The 17857-nt window shown below is 38.2% G+C and overlaps 1 protein-coding gene across 14 annotated transcripts in view; it reads left to right on the forward strand.

Moving 5' to 3' along the window:
* Positions 1–17857, forward strand: part of PARG (poly(ADP-ribose) glycohydrolase) — a 164358-nt gene that overhangs the window by 114656 nt on the left and 31845 nt on the right. For 12 of the 14 annotated variants that reach the window (XM_064269831.1, XM_064269838.1, XM_064269832.1 and 9 more), the window contains 3 exons: positions 278–356; positions 1787–1895; positions 10258–10363. In XM_064269831.1, the coding sequence (XP_064125901.1) occupies positions 278–356; positions 1787–1895; positions 10258–10363 (294 nt within the window). Of the gene's footprint in view, positions 1–277; positions 357–1786; positions 1900–4330; positions 5701–10257; positions 10364–17857 lie in introns of those variants that run through there. The other 2 variants (XM_064269833.1, XM_064269836.1) reach the window with 2 other exon arrangements.

Below are 17857 nucleotides of genomic sequence, written 5' to 3' on the forward strand. Positions count from 1 at the left end.
AAAAGCAGTGACTGTGACAGAGCGTGTTTTGTTTTCTACTTTGATGGATGCAGTCAGTCACTCTTCATATGATGAACGTTACCGTGGCTTTTGGAGGTGTCTGAGGGAAATAATAGCAAGTCACTAAGACCAGGCTTTTGTTTTGTTTTTTAATCGACATTTGCCAATGAGATCATTTCAGAAAGGAGGAATAGGTTTATTTACAGTGACTCTTTAGAAGGCACAGCTTTTAAGGACAGTCTCTGTGAAAAAGATAGTGACAGATGGTTTGTTTCAGGTACTGAACAGTACAGCGAGTACATGGGCTATGCCGAAACATACCGCTGGGCGCGGAGCCATGAAGACGAGGGTGAGAGGTGAGTCGTGCTGACCTCGGTACTGCATGGCTATAAGACAAGGAATGTGGGTTTGACCCAGAGTGCACTCTGTCTCCGTCTACTCTTAGCTCAACCATTGAACTGTCTTTTTAAACTCGTTGTTACAGGTTCATTGCTGGCTAAAACAGCATTATCCTCTCCATATACCAAAAGGAAAATAAAAACCAAAAACGTATCGAAATCAGCTCATAAGGGTAGGGCTCTCTATAGTTCTTGACCTCTAAGCTGCCAGTTGGAAGCAGTGGAGGTTAACTTTGAAATCTAATTAGAATAGGTTATAATTAGAACTATTAGATTAGGTAAACGGGAGAAACCTGCGTTGGGACGATTTGCCTAATTCCACAAACCAGCTGACGGCAGGCCCTGCAGTGAACTTTGCTGCTGCCTCTCCTAGCTCTTACTGAAATATATTTTTATACTTTGACCTCCTTGCTTCCACACTAAATTGTGTACTTCATTAGGGGTAAATTTTTGCAAAAATGCTGCCCGAGAGCATGTGTTTTTATGTCATAGCGGCAGAAGGAATTAGCTCTTCCCCGTGTAACCATATCTGTGCCAAACCCTGGTTTCTTTCCCCCTTTATTTTGTTTAAAATATGCAGTTGCAGCAAACAATTATTTACACAGATGTTTGTTCCTGGTAATTACTTACAGACTAACATGAAGGTTTGCACTACTGTTCTGCAGTGTGAAACATTGGTTGGCATGTTAGTATTGAAACTTAATAAAGAGATGAAATATTTGGAATTTCACATTTCTAAAATTATCATCTCAGCCAGACCTTCCTGTTTCCACAGGCAATGTGTCATTGTCTGCTGTGCCATCTTTGACAATTTTTTTAAAAATTGTCTTTCATGGTCGGCAGTTGACCACAGTAGGTAGAATATTGTGTTGAGTCATTACACGTTCATTCTAGCACTTGACTTCCTGGAATCGTTTCCACGACAATATGTAGTGATGTTACAAACCCTGTGACTTGAAGCAGATCTCTAAAAGCAGAGCAGTGGGCTCTTGTTGAGATGCAGATGCCGTGTCTTAGTATCAGAGGAGAACAAATAACTAAATTCCTTTTGTTTGCCCCAGAATCCTTTAAGCCCTGAGACTCACTGTAGGGAATAAACCTGTGTACAGCATGTCCTAGTGTGTCACTTCCTGGTAATTTTTCATTTACTGTTTTAACACCTGGCAGGCAGTCCACAATGTGTATGCCTCTGAATGTAAAAATCAAATGGTGCTTCCTGCCCTTCTGTTTTGCTGAGACCTGTAGACACTGGTTTGTTTCTTTCTTTTAAGGCTTTTTAACATTCCACTCTTTCAAACACTGCCACAATCTCAAAACCAAGCAATGTGAGGGTATTATTGTGAGTGGCCTCACCCATTCCTGGTCTTTCTCCTCTCTGTCCTGTCCAGGGACGACTGGCAGAGGCGCTGCACTGAGATTGTTGCCATTGACGCACTTCACTTCAGACGCTACCTCGATCAGTTTGTGCCTGAGAAAATCAGACGCGAGCTTAACAAGGCCGGTAACCTTATTTCTTAGTTCCTCTGGCAGCTGTCATCTATGTGCTGCCATTTTATTAATGTTGAAATTAATGCTTTCTGGTCATTCTTGCAGTGTCAATAAGTCTGCCAGCAGCTCTCCTGATTTAATGGCTGTGTCAGCTTGTACAAGATGTACTTCCCATTTCGTAATTGTTTGATTACTGGCAGAGGCTGCCAGATTTACTGCTGCTCGATGTTAAACCCCACACATACGTTTATCTCAAGTACTCCTAGCTGCTTTTGAACATTATCATTTTAAAACCGTATAGAAATGAATGAACCCTGAAAATTTTTTTCAGACCTGCTCAACAATATTTTCTCTAAAAGGTATGCTATCAGGATGAAAACAGATAAATCAGAAAAGTCAAGTTAATGTTGCTCTGTTGTAAGTAAAATCCATAGACACTAGAGAGATGTAAATTGTTTATTAGCATATTTATGATAGAACCTAGGATTTTTAGTGACACTTAGTGCTAATATAATCATTTTCTTTGTTTTAATTGTATTACAGAAATACAAAAATGAGCTATACCTATTGTTAGTTCATGTTTTCACTATCGTTAACCATAATACACTTGATCATAAAAATAGAGTGTGAATTTTGGGCCTTAACAAGACTTTTGAGGCTTTTTTGTTTTTTAGTTCCTCAAATACTCTTACAGCCAAGAAGACTGACCAATTCTGAAAATCATTGTTTAACCCCCATGAGTAGAATTTGGTTATGAGATTATTTGTTAAGATGATGAGGTTTATGGTTTTGCGTGGCTCCACATGTGTCAGTCCCTACGTGAAGACTCATACAGACAGCAGACTGGACTGTGCCATAGCAGGGGGGTTGCCAGAGTTCTCTGATGGACGAGTCGGGCAGTAAATACACCGTCCTCACATCTTCTCCCTGGTTCTCACCACGAAAGTAATCTGTCGGTGGCGCTCTGCTGTCCTAACTCAACAGCCTTGCCTTGCCTGTTGTTAGTGGAATAAACAAATAATATAAAAAGGCTTTTAATACACTTACTATTTAGTAGGTATTTTAAATATAATTACGGTATATATGTTATCTTACATTTTAATCCATTTGAGAATCTAATTCATTGTTGAGCATGTTTTCTTATATATAATTTATTAGATTGTTTTAATGTTTGGAGTTCTTAAGGGAATTTCATAAAAAGCTTGAAGAATAATATGTTATTTCCCAAAGTTTCCAGACATATTTTATTAAAAATAAAATAAAATAAAGTAATTCCTCAGAAAAGCTATCCAGAAACACCGTTCTTTGGTATATCAACAACTCTGGATTTCTCTCTCTCACCTGACTCTGAAAGTCAGAGGTTTGCTTATACGGAATAGTTATCTTTTGCTAGTAATTAGGTACATTTTAAACACAAGCCTGCTTTCACTATTCCAGAACTCTTGCTTTAAAGCAGTTGTCTACAAGCCCATGATGTTTTTATGATATAGCATATCAAGTAGAATAAGATTATCTTTAAATTTTCATCAGGTGTCACTTTTTTTTTTTAATTGTGTTTTAGGTGAAAGTTTGCATAGCACAGTAGCTTCCCATTTAACAATTTTATACAGAATGTTCCGTGACGTTGGTTACAGCTTTCACAATGTGCCAGCATTCTCATTATTTCCATTCTGTTTGTTCTGTTTCCATTAATCTAGCTTCCCTCCCCATCCTTGCCTTCTCATTGCTTTTGGCTACATGTTGACCGATTGGTCTCATATAGTTGATTGTTTAAGAGAGCACATTACTCTCTGGTGATCCTGTTTATCTTATAAAGTGTTACTTTTTAAGTGCATGCATATGAATTTTTCACATGGTCATTGATATCAGAAGACATTTACATAAGCAGTAGGTAGGTTGGAGTGAAATATAAGAAAAGGAAAATAACATATTTTACCAAAGTCACACATTAACACAAACTTAAATGCCGATTTTTTTTAACGGATAAAGTCTATATTCCTGCATATATCTCTCTGTGGGAGCTAGATCATTTACTTGTAAAGCACTGACCTTCAGTTACCTGTCCTCAAAGACACAAGGCTTTTTAAAGATTTGAAGCTTTGGTATATGTGAATTGGTTAAATTAATTTAAATGTTAGCAATATTGAAAAACATTTATTTGTAAACCATAGAGTCCTTGTGATGCACACTATACAAGAAGAATGAGTCTCTAAATAACCTGGCAAGAGAGGAAGTTTTATCTCATTCGAGTAGTCAGTGACCAGAACATTGCCTGGCTTGTAGGAGCTTCTCAAAAATATTTGTTAAATGAATTGATCAGTGATTAATCAAATAACTTCTTAGACAAAGCTAACACAATTTTAGGAAGTTTTTGGAAATTATGTAAGTACGTTATCTCAAATCATCAAATGTTACAAAATGTTTGATAATTTCTATTCTTCAAGTAAAAGGAGCCCGGGTGATGCCATGGCTGCAGTTTGAACTTCCCAGCAGCCCTGCGAGAGAAAAGACCTGGGATCTGCTCCCATGAAGATTACAGCCTAGGAAACCCAGTTCTGCTCTGTCCTGTAGGGTTGCTATGATTCGGAATGGACTCGAAGGCACACCACAGCAACATTCTTCCAGTCCTGAATAAGCCAAATGAATCCAGTGTCCAATCAAGTGTGTAACAACAGACGAAACCATCTGAAGCAGATGGGTTGATCTTTAATATATAGTAATATAGTTCTGTATTTGTTTTCAGCCTGCAATCATTTATGTCAATATGCAGTTAGGTCTGATTTATAATTCTTAAAAGGTTGTTTTCAGTCAAATGCAGGTAAATTTGGGGTAGCTTTTGGTTATAGAAGTAACAATAGTAAAAGTAATCACAGTCTTTCAATGATTGCTTACCATATCTGTCACTTAGTACTTTAAATACTTTGTCTGAGTTAATCCTAGTCACCCAGTGAGGTGTAGCTACTGTTCTTATTTCCAATTTAGAGACTCAGTTTATTGAACTGAGCCTCAGGAAGCTAAATAACTTGCCCAAGGTTATACAGCTAGGCAGTGACAAAGCCAGACTTTTCACCTGGCTCAGTCAAATCATTGAGAATATTCCCTGCATTTGGTCAGCACATGATCTCCTTCCTACCAGCATATGTTGGGGTCATCTCTTTTCTTTCAGTCATATTCTTCACTGTGAGCAAGGTACATGTTAAATCCTTTCCTCGCTATTCTTTTCTCTTTGAATCCTGGGTTCAGAAGATTTTCTTTGTCAAAGAAATTTGAAGGTTTTTCCCCCAAATCTATTTATTAAATTCCTACGAGACAAGGACATACCACAGGTGGCATATAGCCTTATTAAACACATGGGCTAACATTGAGAAAGCACCGAGTTCAGTACTTGGCACGTGGGAAGGCATTTGATAGATGCGTATCCTTTCATTCACTGCTTTATTCACCCAAAAATTGTTCTGTTAGCAAAGAATTTGTTTTCTAATTTTTTTTATTGAAGAAGGAAAAAGCAAGAAATAATTTTTGTTAACTGTTATTGACAACTTAATTAGAAAACTAATCCAAATAACTTTGGATGTTCTAAATTAAAGCATCCCATAATTTATTAATTAAATTCACCTATTAAAATGGAATTCTGAATTCTGGTACAAGCAACAGGGAACTTGCCATGAACTGACAGCACACCTTGGAGAGAATACTAAATTAAATGCTGTACATCTCATTACAGTCTGTAAATGTGGGTTTAAAGCACAAGTCTGTATGAAATCTCTTCAGAGACGACTTGTGTAATTCTACTTTTTTTTTTTTTTTTTGTCATGCTAGATAGAGAGTGGACAGGAATAGAAACTCTGCATTTTTCTACACTAGGCAACAGTATGTAAGACCAATTTGACCATCAGAATTCAGTATGGACTTCTGAGCTCTGAGGCCTGTTTACTACTTCCAGGCATTGTTCACTAGATAGTAATTGAAAGGGCAGTCCCACAGAGTGCTTTACTGCCTCTTCAAAGAGTCGCTCCATCCAGGCTCTGCAGTGTCTTGGGCCCACATCGTGGCTTGCAAGTAGAGTTGATTTTAAAAGGGAGGAGTCAGTCTCCTTTTCTGTGACTGAAACTGTGGAGCAATGTTCAGTCGTCTGAGCGATCAGCTAAGTGACACTAGACAAAAATTATCTTTGTGGTTGGAAGGATTGATGACTCCCGCCTGCAAGAGCAGCAAATAGCTCTGCACAGGAAGAAGGAAATCAGCTCTGAAGAGTTGTATTTAGCCATGTTAGGCTCATTTCCATACCCAAACCCTTTGCTGTGGAGTCCATTCCCGCTCGTAGCGACCCTGTAGGACAGAACAGAACTGTCCCAAAAGGTTTCCAAGGAGAGGCTGGTGGATTCAAACTGACGCCTTCTGGCTGGCAGCCGAGCCCTTAACCACTCCACCACCAGGGCTCCTAGGCTCATTCAGGTAAGATCAAATAATGAATATATTTCATGGAGGCTTCTGGATCAGAATTAAACAAAGTGCTGATACTGCCCCTGGAGAGAATCACCCCTGTTTGCTTTTTATTTTTATTGATTTGTTGTTATTTGTTGAAATTACCCCAGATTTGGAAAGGGCTTGTTATTATACCAGACCTTGGTCAAATATAATCATACTTGCTTGCTGATGTTTCTAAGAAGTTCAACATCTAATCATGTATAATATTCTCTTAAAGTATGTGTCACTTTACTTTTAAGGAATATTTGCTGAAAGCGTGTCATTATCTCGTGAGTCTCCCTAGTCCCTTAGTATACAGAGTCAGAACAACTGTGTACTTAATCTGGTCTTTGACTTTACACGTGAGGAAACTGAGGCCTGCATAGTTCTTTCATTTTATATTGCATTTTAACACAGCAAAACCAATTTACTAATGTTACAGTTATTTTAAAGCCAAAAGGTGGCCTAAAATTCTGCCTTTCAGACGCGTGGCCTAAAATTCTGCCTTTCAGACGCGTGGTCTTCACTTTCTAGATCTTTGCTCAGGAATATTTAGTTTCATATAATTGTGTTCAGAAGTTTCCTGTAATTTTGTATTTTATCTATTTCATTTACCACTAGATTGTAAATATTTTTCACTCTTCCCAATAATCTTCATAATAAAATTTTAACAATCATAAAATTGGTTGAGTTGGTATAGTCTGATTTTAACTCTTATTTTTTAATGATTAGGTAGTTGCAAATTTTTCTCTGTCATTCATAGTGTAGAAATAAGTATCTTTGTACAGTTGACCATTTTTTGCTATCATTAGAAAAAATGTATAAAAATGTTAATACTGAATCCAAGGATAATTTTAAGACTCTTGATTCATATTACTTTACCTTCCAAAAGACCATTAAGGGCCTTTTTATATCATGTTTGTTTCATGAAATCATGGCATACTAAAACCTGAGGAGATCAGTGTCTGTACCAACTGGGTGTTAAGTTAGACAAATGCAGTATCGTCATTTCCTATGAATAAGCAGCACTTTAGGAGCAATAATTGTTCAGTTATTAACCTAACAAACAGTGTAATGTATTTATATGATAATGAAAGACATAGTTTAATTATATTTAGATGGGCCTTCTAAAATTCATGCCAAAGCCAGAGTACTTACTTACGAGTGAGTGTGTGTGTGTGTGTGTGTGTGTATACACACATGCACGCATGTGTAGGTACTTCTGAGCCTGGAGGTTTTTACACCTGTTTTCTTTGGTGCCTTTTCCACATTTCTTGCTTCCTTCCTGCGTCTCTGTCTTAACCATTTCCTGTTCTCTAGTTTTTAACTCTGGATACCGGTATCTTCCTCCTGCCTCTGGCTTCCTTCAGGATTCCAGAGTGGCTTGATGTTTTCCTCTTTATCCCTCCCCGTCAAAGCTCATTCTTCAGTATAACTCTGTGAGATGTAGGTGTGTTGGTACTGGCAGCTTCTACTTACTATTCTGAGGTTTGATTGCTGCTGCTTTTCCTGCATTTAAAGTTATTAGTGAAAATCAGTTGCTCTAGCATTGGTGGATAGAGCTGGAGCTGGCTTTCCCCTATTCTCACCCCTCCCATCACTGTCCTCAAGTACTCTGGCTCTGGTGAGGGAAAAGAACTGTGTGGATCAGTGCAGAGCTCTTGAGAACTCCTAGCACCTTTTCCTATGAAGTGAGAACCTGGCAGCTCTTTTGAGGTCTCAGTACCTTGATCTGACCTTTGTTCCTCAGCGAGGAGCTCAGTTCCCACCGTAAAAGGAAATGATCCCTGACTCATGGCCTGCCCAGGTGCTGGCATCTAAGAGATACCCCCTCTTACTAGAAGGAACAAGACTTGGTTGTCCCTTTAAAGGGGACTCAGAGGAGCTTACCGATTCTCTGTCTCTTATTTCTGACTTTAGAAATGCTTGCCTTTAGCAGAGTGAAAGAATCTTGTATTTAATAATTTACAACCACTTGCTGTTTACACCTAACTATCCTGCCATTGTTTTTATATCCTCTATTTCTATTTGAGGAAACCCTGGTGGCGTAGTGGTTAAGTGCCTCAGCTGCTAACCAAAGGGTTGGCAGTTCGAATCCGCCAGGCGCTCCTTGGAAACTCTATGGGGCAGTTCTACTGTGTCCTACAGGGTCGCTATGAGTTGGGATCGACTCGACGGCAGTGGTTTTGGTTTTTTATTTCTATTTGATTAACTTTTCACAGTTTCATTTGCTTTTATTTGATTAGAACACTAAATATAGCTTAATTTCAGTTCTGTAGTTTGTTTTTGTTATGGCCATTTTTCAAGACCATTTCAGGAAAACTTGGTTAATACTTTGTATTCGATTTTACGTCAGACGGTTCCCTGCCTTTGCTCTGTAGTTTCACTAAGCTGTGTTTGCCTGTTGGAGTAAAGTTAGCCCAGTTGCTTAGAGACAGCAGTGAGGAAAAGGCTGAAAAGGCATTTTTAACAGTATGAAGCAGAGACATGAGCTGAGAGGTTAAGCAAGCCTCCTCTTCATCCAGACGAGTTAGAAGAACTTGACAGGAAATGAAGTGACAAAGTTGTGTCTGTTCCGACAGCAGGTTTGTTATCTCCCTTGTGGGCATTATGGTAGCAACTCTTTATCTTTGAAGAACCTGCTCAAAAAAAATGAGCTCTCTGATATTTTTGACCTGAAAGAGATTTTCAGAAGCTCCATGCATCTGATTATGCAGGTAATTTGTGAGTTCTTGTGTAAGCTCTGTAACACAAGCCTTGAGTAATGGTCTGGTACCAGCTTACAATTAATATCCGTCAGGATTTACGGTCTAGGAGGAGGTGGAAGGAATAGCCTTGTTAATCCATCCAGACAGGATGTAAAATAAATTTTTATACCTTTGTGGAAAATTCAGAGAGCAATTTACTGTATCTCTGTGTGGCTTTCATAGAAGCACCTTTCTTTATTCTGGGTTTTTCCCTGGAAGCATTTGTCACAGATCATTCTTTTTATTTTATTTACTGTTATATGTAAGCTATATTTTAGGCTTTATTTGGTCCTTGAGAGAACACAGGGGAGATTTGCTTTGCTATTATAATAAACCTTTTAATGTAGTCTGATAGTTTCAGAAAACTAGGAACCCTTAGGAGGCAGAAAGGCCAACTAGGCTGACAGCAAAGAAATGGAAATCAGACACTTTGAGACCATAAACTCATATACAAAATCAGTTGTTCATGTAAATAATACTCAGCCAGCATCCTTGTGATGTATTGCACTTTTCTCAGATTACCGACAAATTTTTTAATATTCTAGCTTAAAACAAAACTGTGAAAGTAGAGACTTGGAGCTGGAAAGGATCTGAAGGTTATTTTTTTACTCAGTGTAAGAATCCTTTTAGTAGGTGGTTGCTTGCTCTTTGTTAAGCATGTTAGTTGCAGGAAACACCCTTAAAAACTAATCACAGTTATTAACCTAATCCCAGTAATTCAGGGAGAGAGCGTGCTGAGAAAGCTTATTAGTAATTCTTTGCCTTGATGAGAAAATGGCCATCAAATGTGTTGTCCCAAGCACCTTCCTTCCATTTTGGCTCATGGAATTGGTAGCTGGGATCCCATCAATTCTTAAGCTATCTCTGATATTTGTGTTGGTTTGAATTGGAAAAAAGAAACTGAGACAGGTATTGGTGTAAGGTATTTGATTTGCCCAGCAGTAAACAAATAAATGTTAGAATCTATCATTTCTTAATCTCATCTTTATCTAATTCCAGGCTTTTCTATCTCTGTTTTTCCCTCTACTTAGTCCCTGAAGAAAAAAAAGGAAAGAAATAACATAAACTTGGTAATGGCTACCGCTCCAAGAACATCAGTCAGAAACACTGCTAGTGTCTGTCCACTCACGTGCTTTGACGTCTCCTTTATCCTTCAGGCTTACTGTGGATTTGTCCGCCCTGGAGTTTCTTCAGAGAATCTTTCTGCAGTGGCCACGGGAAACTGGGGCTGTGGGGCCTTTGGAGGTGATTCTAGATTAAAAGGTGAGTGAGTTGTTATACGGAGGATAACAGCACTTTTACTGGAGAAAGAAAGTCAGTCCTTCAAACCTAGTTTCCATTGTTCTGTCATAATAAGGTACCACAAAGAAAAAGAATATTTGACACTACCTTTTTTTCCTTCCTGTGCGTGGCGCCGTGGGAGTCTAGCTTGGGGGAGAGGCAGCAGTGCAGGTCAGGAAGCGTTTGGGTGGTGATGGTAGAAGATTCACAAAACCCGATCCAAAAGCTGTTGGCCATTCACCAGGTTATGACCTGTGCTTTACTTTTGAAAGTGTCGGTTATAGAAAAAAGTATTGTGTCCTTGGTTAGAATGGTTACCAAAGTAGCAATTCAACAATAAAAGCCAACATAAAACAGCCAGCTGGTCTCGATAGCCAAAGTAGATCTAGAAAAAGCCCGTGTTATTATTGGGGGTAGGACAGTTGAGTATGTTATAATGTAAACCCTCTCTCCCTCCCCCTAAAAAACTTTTCATTATTCTTCTGAAAATGATCCCATGAAGCTTGTGAAAATCATTAGAATTCACTGTGGGTTTTTTGGTGGACATCCTTTTGGACATCTTTATAATCATCTGACATTAATGAGATCAAATCATATATCCTATTCTTTAACCTCCTCTTTTTGAAAACCCTACCATCTTGTGGATAGCTTTTGAAACCAAGAAATGCTGATTTACTGTCAGTATTTTTTAAGGGCTCTGTGGTATTCTGATGCATGTACATATGTGTGGTTGCTCTGTTGGTTGCCTGCTTTGTGTTACAATCACCCTGCAGTGCTGCAGTGCACAGTGATTGATACGACACACACACTCACCTCCTCAGGGTGGTTCCCAGGAGTAAATGGCTGAATCAGAGGACACAGACTCTTTTTGTTCTGATAAACCAGAAAAGCGGTTGCTGTGGCGTCTGTTCGGACTCCTGGAGACCCCACGTGTGTCAGAGCAGACCTGTGCTCTGTAGGGTTTTCCAGGGCTGATTTTCGGAAACAAATCATGAAGTTTTTCTTCTGAGGCACCTGTGCGTGGACTCAAACTACCAACCTTTTGGTTAGCAGTGAGCATGTTAACAGCACCACTTGGGACTCCTTTCTGTTTTTATACCTGTTGCAAATTGCCCTTCCGAAAGGCTCTGTCAGTTTACCCTTTCTTCCCTGCTTGAGCAATGTCACCAAGATGGGTTTTTTTAATTACTCTGAAGTTTAACAATTTTCATTTGTTTATTGGCTATTTTTGTTTGTTTTGAAAATTGCTTTTTCACCTCTTGTGCCCATTTATGTCTTTGGGTATAGTTTTGATTTTTCACTGGTTAGTAATAATTCTTTGCATATTAAGAAATATTACTGAGACTAGAAGGACCCCAGAGGTCATGGCCCCCAGACCTTCTGTTAGCCCAAGACAGGAACCATTCCAAAAGCCAACTCTTCACACAGGGATTGGACTTGCATATGGGATAGAAAATGATACTGGTGAAGAATGAGCTTCTTGGATCAAGTAGACACATGAGACTATGGGGGCAGCTCCTGTCTAGAGAAGAGATGAGAGGGCAGAGGGGGTCAGAAGCTGGCCGAACGGACACGAAAATAGAGAGTGGAGGGAAGGAGTGTGCTGTCTTCATTAGAGGGAGAGCAACTAGGATTATATAGCAAGGTGTATGTAAGTTTTTATATGAGAGACTGACTTGGTTTATAAACTTTCACTTAAAGCACAATAAAAATTGAAAAAAAAATTAATCTTTTAACTGTCATATGTTGCAGGTATTTTTCTCAGTTTTGTTTTCATTTGTTTCACCTGTTACGTTATTGCTATACAGAGTTAATTTTTATGTGTTCGAATTTTTATGGCATGCTTAGAAAAATCTCTTCTATCCCCTTATTCTGAAGACTTTCACCTACATTTTTGTCAAGCTCAGAAATAAAAACTGCATGATACTTTTCTCTGTTTTTTGAAAGTCTGTAAAAGAAAGAATTTCTGTATTTTTTATGACATTCCTTATCATCCTGAATTTGAGGAAACCTGTTTTTCGCTCTGGGCTTATTGATCTTATGACAGATACTTTTTTTCTGTTTTCCTCTTAAGTAAAATGAATGACTAGATTCATGTCATCAATCCAGAAACCAGGTCTGCCATAAGCCTTGGTCATTCCTGATGGACAGTTGGAGAAGGTTTATAAATGTATTGGTTTCTTTGCTTTATAACATAAAAGTCTTTGTCTCAGACTGCGGTTTGGCTTCTTCTAGTGACTATCAAGCATAGTATTCAAAGATTTTTATTACCTAGTTCATTTTCTCAGTTACTGAGATTTTTAAAAACTTCGGAGTGGCTTTTTGACAATTCCCTCCCTTCATTACCTGAATAATCGTTTAAAAATTAGAAGCAGTCATAATATCCTTCACTGGGGGAATGGTTACTGAAATTGTGATTCTGAAAAGAAAGAAATTATGGTACATCTGTGTAATAAAATATTACGTAGCCATTAAAAACCATTGCAGAAGTATATCTGTTGACCTGGAAGGATGTTCTTGGAATATCACCAGATGGGGAAGAATACCATATATGTCATGTAAACCACTTTTCTAAAATTCAATCATGAGTATATACTATCACACACACAAATTCAAGGTTCTCTATGTTTACCGTATCTATATGCCAATAATGGGCACGTAACACATTTTTTGCTAATGGCACAACACCTCCCTGCCTCACTCCTCACGTTATTTTCCTAAGCATTATATGGGTGGGTGTGTTATTTCCATGGGCATGATATTTGTAAAAAATACAGTACCTGTTTGTGTGCAAAGATTAACTAACCCAGCCCAGAGCTGTCAAAGATTAACTGTGGTTGTCTTTTTGTGGGTGATATAGGTATTCCTTTTCTTTTTAACTGTATTATTCTGTTGTGAGCATATATCTTTGTAACAAAAATCATGAAAAATTTTTTTCATGGAGGGGAAACATATGCATGTATAAATTTTTTAATTTGTATTTCTTTTATTAGAAATATGGCTAAATATATTTCATATGCTTGTACATGAATTTTGTAATTTGAAACAATTTAATTTTGAACTGCTATAATTGTACATTATTGTGACGGCTATTAAGAGAAGGTTGTTCATAAATTCATTCATTCACTAGACATTTACGGTATTTTCATGCAAATAACACACGCCTTCTACATTTGTTTGCCATATGTGCCCCCCCACAAGATATTTTCATAAGTGCCACTGTACCAGTTTTTTTTTTTTTTGTATGTTGCTGTAAAAAAATCAGTATAACATGCTTACAAAAATACCTAACCGGGGGAGGGCATGGTTGGCAAACAAGCTTTAAGGCACGTGTTATTAGCATAAAAATACAGCATTACAGCTTTCTATGTTCTAGACCCTAGACTAGATGTAAAATTTTAGAAATGTTATCCCTCTACTCAAACATCACATAGTTCCCTTTTCCCTCATATTTTATCTGCTTATGATGATCATATACATGTAATTTTGTATCCTCAGTTTTACTTAAAATAACAGATATTTATGTTTAAAAATTTTTTTTCATGGAGGGGAAACATATGCATGTGTAAATTTTTTAATTTGTATTTTATTAGAAATATGGCTAAATATATTTCATATGCTTGTACATGAATTTTGTAATTTGTTTATACTGTTTTATAAACATTAACAATAATGTTTATACTGTTCCATTTAGTTGTTATACTCTACCAACTTAACCGTTATCACATTTTTATATAGTTATCTATTTTCTGGTTATGTTTTATTGAGAAAACAGTGTATAATAGTTAAGAAAGTGAGCTCCAAAGTCAGACTCCTGGTGTTGAATCCCAGGGCTGCCAATTACAAGCTGTGTGACCTTTGTGCAAGCTATTTAAGCTCTCTGTTCCTTAGTTTCTTCATCTGTAAAATGAGAATAAAAAGAATGGTCACTTTACAAGATCAAATGAGTTTATTCATGTAGAAGAGGGTTTCTCAACCTCAGCACCATTGACATTTTAGGCTGGATAACTCTTTATTGAGACGGTGTTAAGCTGCATCCCTGATGTCTGAGCCCTAGACGCCAGTACCACTCCTCCCTCTCCTCCCGCTTGTGATGACAGAAAAATGTCTCCAGACATTGCCAGATGTCTTTGGAAGGACAAAGTCACCCATGGTGGGGAACCACTGATTTAGAGTAAGGCCTGGCACTGTGCAAGTGCTCAATAAATGTTGTTTTTGTGCCATTGAGTCAAATCCAACGCATAGCAACCCTATATGACAGAGTAGAACTGCCCAGTAGTGTTTCCTAGGCTGTAAGGAGATGTTTTGATACTGTAGATTATTTGACTTTTTCTTTTTTTAAATCCTTTTATTATGAAAAAATTCAAACTCATATAAATGTGAACAGAAGAGTATAATGAATCCCAATTTACCCTTCACCAAGCTTCAACAATTTATCAATTCAGAGACATATTTTTTCATCTATACCCTCACCCACATTCTCCTTTCCCATATATATATATATTTAATATTTATTATTTTTTTAATTGTACTTTAGGTGAAGGTTTACAGAACAAACTAGTTTCTCATAAAAAACTTAGTACACATATTGTTTTGTGACATTGGTTAACAACCCCACAACATGTCAACACTCTCCCTTCTCAACCTTGGGCTCCCTGTTACGAGCTTTCCTGTCCCCTCCTGCGGTCTAGTCCTTGCGCCTGGGCTGGTGCACCCTGTTAGTCTCATTTTGTTTTATGGGCCTGTCCAATCTTTGCCTGAAGGGTGAACTTAAGGAGTGACTTCGTTACTGAACTGAAAGGTGTCTGGGGGCCATAGTCTCAGGGTTTCACCAGTCTCTGTCAGGCTAGCAAGTCTGGTCTTTCTTTTTGAGTTAGAATTTTGTTCTGAATTTTTCTCCAGCTCTGTACGGGACCCTCTGTTGTGATCCCTGTCAGAGTAGTCAGTGGTGGTAGCTGGGCACCATCTAGTGGAACTGGAATCAGCCTGGTGGAGGCTGTGGTAGATGTAATCCATTAGTCCTTTGGACTAATCTTTCTCTTGTATCTTTAGTTTTCTTCATTATTCCTTGTACCCGAAGGGGTGAGACCATTGGAGTATCCTACATGGCCACTCTCATAGGCTTTTAAGACCCCAGACACCACTCACCAATGCAGAATGTAGAACATTTTCTTTGTAAACTATGTTATGCCACTTGAGCTAGATGTTCCCCAAGACCATGGACCCCACAGCCCTCAGCCCAGCAATTCAGTCCCTCAGGGAGTTTGGGTATATCTGTGGAGCTTCCATGACCTTGCCTTGTACAAGTTGTTGCTGGATTCCCCAGTAGTGTGTTCTGTCTTACCCTTCACCAAAGTTATTACCACTTATCTATTGTCTATTTAGTGTTTTTCCATCTCCACCCCTCCCCTCTCTCATAACCATCAAAGATTACTTCTTGTGTGTAAACCTTTTCATGAGTGTTTACAGTAGTGGTCTCATACAATATTTGGCCTTTTGTGCTTGACTTATTTCACTCAGCATAATGCCCTCCAGATTCATCCATGTTATGAGATGCTTCAAAGATTCATCGCTGCTCTTTATCATTGCATAATATAATACTCCACTGTGTGTATGTACCACAGTTTGTTTATCCATTCATCTGTTGATGGGCATCTAGGTTGTTTCCATCTTTTTGCTATGGTGAACAATGCTGCAGTGAACATGGGTATGCATATGTCTGTTCGTGTGACGATTCTTATTTCTCTAGGATATGTTCCTAGAAGTGGGATTGCTAGATCATATGGTATTTCTATTTCTAGCTTTTTAAGGAAGTGCCATATTGTTTTCCAAAATGGTTGTGTCATTTTGCCTTCCCACCAGCAGTGCATAAGAGTTCAGATCTCCCCACAGCCTCTCCAACACTTGTTATTTCTTGATGTTTTGACTTGTGCCAGTGGCACTGGGGTGAGATGTTATCTCATTGTGGTTTTGATTTGCATTTCTCTAATGGTTAGTGATCCCAAGCATTTCCTCATGTGTCTGTTGGCCCCTTGAATGACTTCTTTGCTCAAGTGACTGTCCATTTCCTTTGTGCATTTTTTAAATTGGATTATTTGTCTTTTGTTTTAGAGGTTTTAGATTTTCTTATAGATTCTAGAGATTAGGCTTTTGTCCAATTTGTAATAGCCAAAATTTTGTTCCCAGTCTGAGGGTTCTGTTTTTACTTTTTTTGGTGAAGTCTTTTAATGAGCGTAAGTGTTTAATTTTTAGAACATCCCAGTTATCTAGCTTATCTTCTGAAGTTTATGTGTAGTTGGTTGAGATTTGTATCCTGTTAAAGCCGTGTATTAGGGCCTCTAGAGTTGATCCCTGGTGGCGTAGTGGTTAAGTGCTACGGCTGCCAACCAAAGGGTCGGCAGTTCGAATCCGCCAGGTGCTCCTTGGAAATTCTAGGGGGCAGTTCTACTCTGTCCTATTGGGTCGCTATGAGTCGGAATCGACTCGACGGCACTGGGTTTGGTTTTGGTTTTGGTTAGAGTTGATCCTATTTTTTCTTCTGTGAACTTCATAGTTTTTCGCTTTATATTTAGGTCTTTGATCCATTTTGAGTTAGTTTTTGTGTATGGTGTGAGGTATGGGTCCTGTTTCATTTTTTTTGCAGATGGACATCCAGTTTTACGAACACCATTTGTTAAAAAGACTGTCTTTTCCCCATTTGATGGACTTTGGGCCCTTGTTGAAAATCAGGTGGCCATGGATGGATTTACATCTGGGTTCTCAATTCAGTCCCATTGGTCAATGTATCTGTCGTTGTACCAAACCTAGGCTGTTTTGACTACTGTAGCTGTATAGTAGGTTCTCAGGTAAGGTAGTGCAAGTCCTCCTACTTTATTGTTCCTCTTCAATAGTGCTTTACTTATCTGGGGTTTCTTCCTTTTCCATATAATGTTAATGATACATTTTTCCATCTCTTTAAAAAATGTTTTTGGTATTTTGATCGGGATTGCATTGAATTTGTAAATAGCTTTAAGTAGAATTGTCATTTTCACAATGTTGAGTCTACCCATCCATGAGCATGCTATGTTTTTCCATTTACATAGATCTCTTTTGGTTTCTTACAGTAGTGTTTTGTAATTTTCTTTGTATAGGTCTTTTGCATCCCTTGCTAGATTTATTCCTAAGTATTTTATTTTTTTATGGGCTCTTATAAATGGTATTGTTTTCCTGATTTCCTTTTTATTCTCTTTATTTGTGTATAGGAATTCAACTGACTTTTTAGTGTCCTGCTACTCTGCTGAATCTTTGTTCCAGTAGTTTTCTCATGGAGTCTTTAGGGTTTTCTATGTATGGTATCATATCATCTGCACATAGGGACAGTTTAACTTCTTCATGACTGATTTGGATGCCCTTTATTTCTTTGCCTTATTGCTCTAGCTTGGACTTCCAGCACAGTGTTAAATAGGAGTGGCAATAAAGGGCATCCTTGTATTGTTC

The sequence above is a fragment of the Loxodonta africana genome, chromosome 16 (assembly GCF_030014295.1).
Source record: "Loxodonta africana isolate mLoxAfr1 chromosome 16, mLoxAfr1.hap2, whole genome shotgun sequence".
Taxonomy (NCBI): Eukaryota; Metazoa; Chordata; class Mammalia; order Proboscidea; family Elephantidae; genus Loxodonta; species Loxodonta africana.